The 10,401-nt window shown below is 38.7% G+C and overlaps 2 protein-coding genes across 2 annotated transcripts; both read left to right on the top strand.

Annotated features, from left to right (window-relative positions):
• The first annotated feature begins 4,493 nt into the window (after nt 1-4,493).
• On the top strand, nt 4,494-5,360 carry LOC117638575. The gene has a single exon (XM_034373680.1). The coding sequence runs from the start codon at nt 4,494-4,496 to the stop codon at nt 5,358-5,360; it is 867 nt and encodes a 288-aa protein (XP_034229571.1).
• Nucleotides 5,361-7,945: 2,585 nt separating this feature from the next.
• LOC117612204 (endochitinase 2-like) lies at nt 7,946-9,555 on the top strand. The gene is made up of 3 exons (XM_034340966.1): nt 7,946-8,408; nt 8,663-8,813; nt 8,999-9,555. Exons 1-3 carry the CDS (start codon nt 7,991-7,993, stop codon nt 9,399-9,401), a joined length of 972 nt encoding a protein of 323 aa, XP_034196857.1. The 5' UTR covers nt 7,946-7,990; the 3' UTR covers nt 9,402-9,555.
• The last annotated feature ends 846 nt before the right edge of the window (nt 9,556-10,401 follow it).

The following is a 10,401-nucleotide window of genomic DNA, read 5'->3' as shown; positions in this document are numbered from 1 at the left end:
ATTTGCAAATGTGGATGGAGCTTTGAGCTCATTTGTTGGTCACAAGGCAGCAAAATCTGATAACATCATTGAGAACACACAAAACCAAATGCAAAATTTGGAGTTGTGCCTATAAGATCTAGAAGAGTCACTTGAACACCTTTCAAGGCCTTTGATCAAAACCAGAGTTGTTACCTCTCTCAGGATTCCATGTCCCCCAACTCAACCCACCCTATACATTAAGCAGACACATATGGAAAAGAACATTAACCACAACTTCTTCAAGGTCTTATATTCTATCTTCTCACAGCAAGATGAAATGGCTGTCCACATCCGCTCCAACAGCTTCCCCTCAAGGCCACCCGTTCAAGAAGTCCATGAACATTTGTTTAGATTGAGATCCTTCTGAGGCCACCTCCACATCCTCCTTATCAATCAGAGCCACAAACTAGGTGGCCTCCAAGACTTGCATGGTTGTATTGATAGATTGCTTCAGTTGCCCCTCACTCAACAAGACTTGGCCCATAATTAATTAGAAATGGACTAATGACCTATTAGATAACTCACCTAGGCTCTTGGATGTTTGCTGCAGTGTCAAGGATGCCCTGTTGCAAACCCAGGAATGTGCACAAGAACTTTAATCAATCCTACGAAGAAGGCGGGGAGGGAGGTGAGAAACTGGAGTCACAAGTGAGGTTAACAAATAGTTGACCTCGAGGAAGATGGTGAAAAAGACAATCCACAAGGCTATGAAGAATCTCAATGCAATAGAAAACCGATCAACTTTCTCTTTCCTCAACTAGGACCTTGAGACCATTGCCATTGTTAGCAAGTTGAGAGAAACTAGAAGCAGTCACTCTTCCAATGTTTGAATCACTTTCTTCCTTCATCTCCGGGCCAAAGTCACAGACAAGCAGCTGGTCATTGGTGTCCAAAAGTCACATACAACCATTCATAAATAATCAACCACTTTCAGTCGAAAACATAATACCAAGAGAAATTTTGGACCTTTGGATGAACCTTAAGGCTAGGGCTTCCTTCTGTTGGAAGGACAAACAGGATACAATTTGGCATGCTCCCCTTGGTTTAATCATCCCTTTAACCAATTGCGGAAGGAAGATTGCTTTGTAATAAATATAGAGTCCTTTTCTGCTTCTATCTTGAAAGAAAAAAAACAGTAAATCCCACATTGAAAAAAACCTAACATTTTTTAACTACTTACTACTGCTAACTCCTAAAATTTTGATTGCCGAGCCTAGTAACGAGAGCTTGTGACCCAACATGGGGGCATTAAAGGTGGAATGTGGGAAGGTCTCTTGTTAAGACGCGGACAACAGGTCCAGTGCCGGTGTTTGCCCCTATGGTTATAGTAGGCTTCTACAAAGATGCTGAGGGGCCACGTATCTGGCTCCCAAGTTGACGGCTAATCTCAGTTGGCTGGTTGGCATCATTGTGGACTGAGATCCGACTGAGATCCGCTGACAGTTGACTTGTCAGAGCAGCTGTGGCAGACATAACGGCATCTAATCTCACTCTGGGCCGACTGAGATCCGCTCTTGACTTGACCAATGACCACCACCTTTTTACCTCCCTCCTCCCATAACCCACGATGCCAACCCAAGTACATCATCTATCTGATATCAAATTCGTGCCCAATTTGCTTTGTAAATATTCCAATTATTATCATGCTATCCATGGCGTCAGTTAAAGTTAATTCAGAGAACATCTTCCTAACAGATAGAGACCAAGATCAAGAAAAATTACAAAAAAAGGAAAGTCAGTGTTTGACCCCGAAACAAATTTGTAAAGGCAAAAGTTTTCATCCTCACGTGGGATAATCTCGAAAAATTCACAGGAGTTTCTGAAATTATGATTGAGATCACATGGGAATTTTGCAAGCAAATCAAATATCTCAAGGGAGATGGTAATAATCAACAACTAATGTCTAATAGCATTCAAAGGAGTATTTGACTCCCACACGCTTTGAGCAATAAACATTATACCAAGAAGGATGTCTAAACTCGGCCATACGGTTGTGATGTATATATACTTGCACGAAGCATACACAATAAATTCTCCAAAGGCCTTCAATTCTATACGAGAAGATTACCGAACTGCTCATAATAGAGTTTTATTGCTTTTCCTCCTCTCTTGAAAAAATTGTAGATCCCACATTGGAAAAGTATAGTACGTGTTATGTACTTAATATTGTTAACTCCTAAAACTTTGCTTGCCGAGCTTAGTAATGTGAGCTTGTGACCCAATGTGGGGGCATTAAAGGTGGAATTTGGAACTTAGTGTTAAGACATGGACAACCTATGGCACAGGGCTCTCGGGCACGGTTGCGTTGTGGAGTACTATACAATAGCAACCATGGTGGCTTATCAGAGCAGATGTCGATTACACTAGGCATAGGTCCGCTCTTCACCTGACCGCCACCTTTTTAAGTTTTTTGCGATTTTCCATTACCTGTACAGATTTAATTCAAAACCTATACGTTTACTTCTGTCAATCTCTCCAACCACAGTAGGCAGCCAATCCACTTTTGCTTTGCTTATTAATTCGAAATAAAATGTTTGGGGAGCAGTCCAATTCATAAAGTCTGCTAGCTACAAACCACCTGTACAGATTTAATTCAAAACCTATACGTTTACTTCTGTCAATCTCTCCAACCACAGTAGGCAGCCAATCCACTTTTGCTTTGCTTATTAATTCGAAATAAAATGTTTGGGGAGCAGTCCAATTCATAAAGTCTGCTAGCTACAAACCATTTTTCAACATATAATGCAATTGGACATGATCATTGAAAAATACAGATTGCAAATCTTGCCTGCTACTTGCTTAACAATCATGCCAAGGACCCGAAAAATAATATGAACTTTATCAGCATATAATTGAGTTTATGCATTAGGGTTAAGCACGTTAGTTTATAGAACTCTGTCCAATATGTAGTTATGAGCTAAATTAATGAGTTCATGAGTTGGGATCCAATTCAAATCATGTTTACCCTTCTCACTGATATGATTGAAGAGGATGAGATTCCATGTCCCCCTCCTCAACCAACACTATATATTAAGCAAACACATGGAAAAGATATTTACATTAACCACTTCTTTCAAAGTCTTCTATTCTATCTTCTCAAAATACACAACAAGAAGAAATGGCTTGCCACAAGGTTTTGGCACAAGAGCAGAATGAAAAATAGACTAATGAGCTAGATGGCTCTCTCGCCAAGAGCCAAAAAAGGTTTTGGTTCAATTGGGACAGTCTAGCGAGCCATGATGGGATCCAAGTGACCACCGACCCGTTATCCTTCCACTGCCAAGAGCGGGAGGTAGTCGTTGCTCTGTGAAGCCAGCCTTACGCGGTTCCCTCCGCTCTAGAAACCAAGTAACCCAGAGCCTTCGCTCGAGCCACAGGGTTCAACTCCTGGCTTGGAATGGGCGGGCCAGTAAATAGCCAACCCGAACCCGACCAGCTAATACTGAGCCAATGTTCCAGCACCTCAAAGCCCCCACTCGGGTTACAAGCTTGCGTTACAAAGCTCGGCGGTACAATATCCTCGTGTGACGTTTATAAAGCGTAGTGTCTAATATGAATCAAGCGATGTGGGACAAGTTGCTCTCGCTTTGAACCTTAAGATCAGATATTGAATAAGCTCAGAATTTCGTCAATACTTTTCAGTGGCGATTTAGGGAGTTGAGTGTTGAAGATTCCATTTCTCTCAAGGAAGATAACCAATAATAAACACTTCACATTCAAAGGAGACTAAAAGAAAGTTTATAGTGTGGATGCTAGAGGATCCTCAAGACCTTGTTATTGGTAACACTGGTTGGTGAAAAATAGTAACATCAGTTCAAACATTGACATAACCAATTTTCTCCCAGGAAACAGTAAACACAGATTAAAGTAAACATAAACATGGCAGACTCAAATCTCACACCCTTCTGATCATAATGAAAATTATGCTGCTTTTCTTTCTGTTTGCTAATTAACCAGCAACTCACCCTTTTTCAACATATTATAGAAACACAATGGATGGTGACATTTTAATGCAGAATATTGCATATTTGCAGATCATGCCTCCTCCTTGGGAAACAATCATGTGAACGAAGGACCTGCAAAACAAGATGAATTAAACTAATCATATGCGTTGATCAGCATAATTGAGTTAAATGGTTTTTGCCTCTCTATGTATTTGTGTAAACAGGGACGTCAACGCCACTCGTGGTATCATATATTAATTATGATTGATTAAATGGTTGTAGCATTTTAATGTGCAAAATTAATCAATTCATGAGTTGGAATGATGGGGTGGAAAGGGACACGGCATAAACATTGCCTAGGGAACATATAGATCCAAATCGAAATCATGTTACCTCTCACTGATGATTGAAGATGAGATTCCATGTCCCCCTCTTCAATCAACACTATATATTAACCACTCTGAATTGTACATCAATCAAAAGTTTCTAAGTCTTCTGTTCTATCTTCTCACAACACACAAAGAAGAAATGGCTTTCCACACTCGCTCTAACAGCTTCCCTTCAAGGCCACACCCGATCGTTCAAGAAGTTGACGAACATTTGTGTAGACTGAGGTCTTCTGAGGCCGCCTCCACATCTTCATCATCAATATGCCACAAACTAAGTGGCCTCCAAGACTTGCATGATTGTGTTGATAAGTTGCTTCAGTTGCCTCTCACACAACAAGCCTTGGCCAAAGAGCAGAATGAGAAATGGACTAATGAGCTATTAGATGGCTCTCTCAGGCTCTTGGATGGTTGCAGCAGCGCCAAGGATGCTATCTTGCAAACCAAGGAATGCGTACAGGATCTTCAATCGATCATACGAAGAACACGAGGAGGTGAATCTGGAGCACTCACCAGTGAGGTTAGGAAATACTTAACCTCCAGGAAGATGGTGAAAAAGACAATCCAAAAGGCTATGAAGAATCTCAAGGGAATCGAAAACAGATCCACCTTCTCTTCCCCAAACCAGGACAACGAGTCTATTGCCATTGTTAACAAGTTGAGAGAAGTTGAAGCAGTCACTCTTGCAGTGTATGAGTCACTGCTTTCCTTCATCTCTGGACCAAAATCACAGCCAAGCAGCTGGTCATTGGTCTCCAACATGATGCACTCCAAAAAAGTTGCTTGTGAGGAAGAAACAGAAGCCAATGAATTTGCACAAGTGGATGCTGCATTGAACTCACTCACTGGACACAAGACAAGCAAAAGTCAAAACAAAAGTGTCGAAAATGCGCAGAACCAACTCGAGAAGCTGGAGTCATGCATTCAAGACCAAGAAGAAGGAGTTGAGTGCCTATTTAGGCAATTGATCAAAACAAGAGTCTCCCTCCTCAACATCCTTAACCACTAGAGAGATAATAGCTTTTTCGATTTTGTACATGAAAAACATACATGTGTATACTACAAATACATCCTTTGATATCAAATTGATACAATCTATTGAGTAAATTGATAAACTTATTCCACAACAATAGTGAAAAAATTTCTCTGTTTTTCAAGATTGAATTCTAAGTTTGAGTCACATTCATCATAAAAGTAGTTACAGAAATAACTATTAAGTTAATAATCATCAAGATTTAATATCAGAGTTCAGAGCTGTCAAGATTCTTCTTGTGTCGAGAAAAATTATCACATTCACATTCACTTACCAAAGTTGAATGGCATCTATATTAAAATATGAACAGAGATTATATACGTGTTAAGCAATGGAAACAGTGCTGGCTGGTTTTCTGTTGCAGGGACAATAGAATCCATTATCAATCTCATGCTGTTCCTCCACATCATGGAAAACGCATACTAAACTCGTCTTTGTTGTTTGTCTGCCTCTTGCACAACAATCAACCTTAGGAGTTTGAAGATTTTAACAAGCAAACCATCTTCAAAAAAATATGGTGAACCTCCATGAAAAGGGCCAAACCAAGTTTCAAATGGGCTGAAACAGTATTGACTGTTCATCTTGATAAAGAAAGCCCAAATCCACTCAAAACCCAAGTGAGATTTTGTGATTTTGTTAGAGAATATAGGTATAATATGGAATGATTCCCAAGTATATGCCAAATCATATGCTTAACAAATGATGTCACTCATTATGATATTGGGGTGGGAGATGGGGCATTTCCAACAGAAAAACTTATATGAAATGGGGATAGCACTTTTTATTATTTTCGACCAATCACATTATGTCAAGTAGAAAAATTATCACGCGTGGTGTAGAGGGATTGGTCGAAGATGGAAAAACAATGTTATTCCCGTTGCACACTAGTATTTCTTCATTTCCAACCTTGAAGCTTATTTTATATTTAATGTCATTGTTTGTCCTTAAAAGATTTATAACTCATGTGATTAAGAATAGTTATTTCTTCACCCGAGGTTTTGAGTTTGAATTCCCTCTCTCCCTTCATTGCTTGTATACAAATGTTATTGTTTGCCCACTTTTGTCTTCGCAAATTTCACCCTGAATCAAGGACATGGAGATTTTTGACAAGGATCCTAAGCCGGAAAGTGCAATTAAGATGGAAAAAGTAAAAAAGATGATTTGATTTCTGTCAGCCAGGACAAAATGAAATCATGTTCCATAATTTTGCTTAAAAAGAAACAAAACATACAGTGTATTTGCAAGCAGACAAGCATGAAGTCATTTTCATAGTCCTAAGTTGTGTCCAAGATAAGGATAATACTTTAATTCACACGTTCGTTTTGGACAATTCATTATCATTAAAGTTCTCTCCAAAGACACTTTTATTAAAGTTTGTTTTGGTCTTTAGTGTACTTGTGCATTTTATAGAGCAGGAACTTGGATCAATAGGTAATTAAAGTTGTCCAAGTGCAAGGCATCGAAACCTAATTTCTCAACTTCGTGATGAATTGTTGGTGTACTTGAAAAGGAATGAACTATGTTCCTTGCCACATACGGAATTCATTTTAGCAACTCTATAGATATCTGTATTAGCCAAAAACGAGACTTTTAGGCCTTGTTCGTTACACAAGACTACAACACAGATTGGACTATTTAGTACTAATCATGCCTTACGTCGGACAAGGATTTATTTAAGACCTGGACTAAGTAGGATTAAAGGCTGACTAGCTGGACTTATTTTAGCCCACTTAAATGAAGAGTTTATTTAAGACATGGACTAAGCAGGATTAAGAGTTGTTTATGTAACCAAAAAGTTTTTTTATTATTAATTATTGTTACAGTGGAATGGAAAGAAAAGGAACTTTTAACATGATCCGCCTTTATCACTTGACCTAATTGTATTTTATTTGTCCGCTAGATATATGTTGATGTCAAATACCCTAAATATAAGGTTTATTTGACAATGTTTCAATTAAAATTAAAGTGTTTGTTTCAATCAATGTTTTCCAAAAGGAGATTTTGTCTATTTCAAGTTTCAACCAAACATTTTAGAAAACATGAAGCATTTTTTTTGTTATTTGTGGAAGCATTTCTGTCACAAGCATAACTAATTCAGGATGGTTTTCACATGTTTTGCTGACCCATAACCTGCCATCCATCCCTCTCCCACCATTTCATGCATACTGTAAGTTTTTGGCTATACATATATTTTTATACCATTCAATTCCTGAAATTCTGTGTACTATATTTCTCTATTTGGGGACATGAGCTTTATGGACACAGAGACATGGATGTCAATTAGCACTGGAGATATCCTTCACTAGCATTCATGAACATGAAGTTAAAAAAAATGCACCAACAGCCGCCCTCATACCCCACAATTTCTATTCTTTTAAACCTTTCTTTAGACTTGAGCTATGATTTGCTAGATAAGATCAGAAAATCTGTTCTTCCCACCAATGTTGACTAAATGCCCGAAAAGACTTGGATAATTCATGAAACTACCCAAAAAGAAAAAAAAAAGTCTCTTAATTCCTCTGTTCCTCCACCCTATATATACACCCATGCATCCACTTGATCCTTTTAAAAACTCAACCAAATATCACAAACAAATTGACACAACAATGTGGTGCTTTCTTTTGGCATTTGTTTCTCTTTTTTTGTTGTCCTCCATCCAAGGAGGCACAGCAGAGCAGTGTGGGAGGCAGGCAGGGGGTGCTCTGTGTCCAGGAGGGCAATGCTGCAGCAAGTATGGGTGGTGTGGCACTGCACCTGATTACTGCAGCACTGGTTGCCAAAGCCAATGTGGCGGCGGTGGCGGTGGCGGTGGCGGTGACATTGGTAGCCTTGTGTCACGTAACACCTTTAATCAGATGCTTAAGCATAGGAATGATGGTGGTTGCCCAGCTAAGGGGTTTTATACCTATGATGCTTTCATTGCAGCTGCCAAGTCCTTCCCTAACTTTGCTAAAACTGGAGATGCTGCCACCCAAAAAAGGGAAATTGCTGCTTTCTTAGCCCAAACTTCACATGAAACTACAGGTCAGTAATTCAATTAGTTTTTTTAAAAAAATTATTATCAATTTACCATTTCAGAAATATACACAAGAGATTGATTTATCCCAAAGTGACCAGGGTCAATTTTTTTTGTACAAATTGCTACCATTTTCATTTCATACAAACTATATGTAACACTGTAATTAACTACCCTTTATTTTTTTGCAATCCGATTCATTTATTTTATTTGCCTCAACTAAATTACTTACTTTGCATGATGATTATATGTAAATGTCCAGGGGGTTGGGCAAGTGCACCTGATGGACCATACTCTTGGGGGTATTGCTATCTCAAGGAACAAAACCCTGGATCTTATTGTGCCTGGGATCCTAATTATCCATGTGCTGCTGGTAAGCAGTATTATGGCCGTGGTCCAATTCAACTTTCTTGGTAATTACATCTAATTAAATTCCTTATCGTTTAAGTTATCAAAAAATCTTGTGTAACCGGTTGTATACAATTATGTGTCTATTTATGTAAAATAGGTACATGATTGTATACGAACGGCGGTGATGCGGAAATTTATATTATCATGAATTATGTAGCTAGAATAATTATGTGGATTTGGACTGTAGGAACTACAACTACGGACAGTGTGGAAAAGCAATAGGGGAGGACCTGTTGAACAACCCAGACCTAGTTGCTACAGACCCTGTTATTTCATTCAAGACAGCACTCTGGTTCTGGATGACCCCTCAGTCACCCAAGCCCTCATGCCATGATGTGATCACCGGGAGATGGAACCCGTCTGGAGCCGACAAGTCAGCAGGTCGGGTTCCCGGTTACGGGGTCACTACAAATATCATTAACGGTGGACTTGAATGTGGTAAGGGCTGGAACGCTAAGGTGGAGGATCGCATTGGGTTTTACAAGAGGTACTGTGACTTGCTTGGAGTTGGCTATGGCAACAACCTTGACTGCTACAACCAGAAGCCTTTTGGGTCTGATCTCAATGTTATTCAATTGCCTGAAAATTAATTGTAATTTGTACCCAGTAATGTGTGTTCTTTTTTTTTTCTTTTTGGGTGGTTGGTGTCACTACTGTTGTGACACTAATTCATGTGATGCCTAGTTATGAGAATAATTGTAACTCTGAGAAATGAAATAACAATGAACTTTTCATTTAACTTCATGCATGCTTAGAAGGTGTATTCTAATGAAAAAAAGTTTTAACTTGCATATTATTGGTCTTAAGTTTGACCCCTCATGATATCCTTTATTTTTTGTCGAAACCCCCATAGCACCGTAGAACACTTTCACTAATTTGCTATAGCAAAAGGCAAGGGCAAATAAGGGTGGTTATTGTTCAAATGAATAGTATTTGCCCTAGTAAATTTTTTTTTTTTTTTCACCCAATGCCATGACAACCCAAGGGTAATTACTATTTACATGGGATTAATTTTATTTATATGTTTGAGATTAATAAATAAAAAATTACTAGGTATTTATAAAATAAAAATTCTGAATTTCTTGGATTTTTTTCCTTTTTCTTTTTTTTTTCATAGACGTCATGCTGGCTTCAACGCCCTCTGGCAACAGCTCAAGCTATTCTTGCCTTCTGGCTTGCCCAATCTTGGTGGAGCCCACCATTTGTCCGGACTAGATTTAATTGGTGGAGTGTGTTTTTGCAGCCCAGAGGGCCTTTTGACCTGACAATCCAAACCGGTGGAACTACTCTTAGTAATGCGTGTGTGAGAAGTCCACATTTCCTTCTAGTTTAAATTATCATTGTATTCAAAAATCAAAAAACAAACTTCATGCATGTTATGGTAATCAAAAAACAAAGATTATAGAAGCCGGCCAAATTGGATTGAATTAGATTAATCACTTTGGAGTGATTAGATTTTGAAGGCTTATAAAGATGGAAATTGTTATTTGGACACCCAACTCAAAACTTTTTTTGTCAAAAATTTCCAATTTTGTACCTATAATTAAGAGGCTTTAAAAATACGTTGAGCTGAAGTTGGAATTGGTTTGC

The sequence above is a fragment of the Prunus dulcis genome, chromosome 8, assembly GCF_902201215.1.
Source record: "Prunus dulcis chromosome 8, ALMONDv2, whole genome shotgun sequence".
Classification (NCBI taxonomy): Eukaryota; Viridiplantae; Streptophyta; class Magnoliopsida; order Rosales; family Rosaceae; genus Prunus; species Prunus dulcis.
The sequence above is the reverse complement of the archived record's forward strand: the minus strand, read 5'-3'. Positions and strand labels throughout refer to the sequence as shown.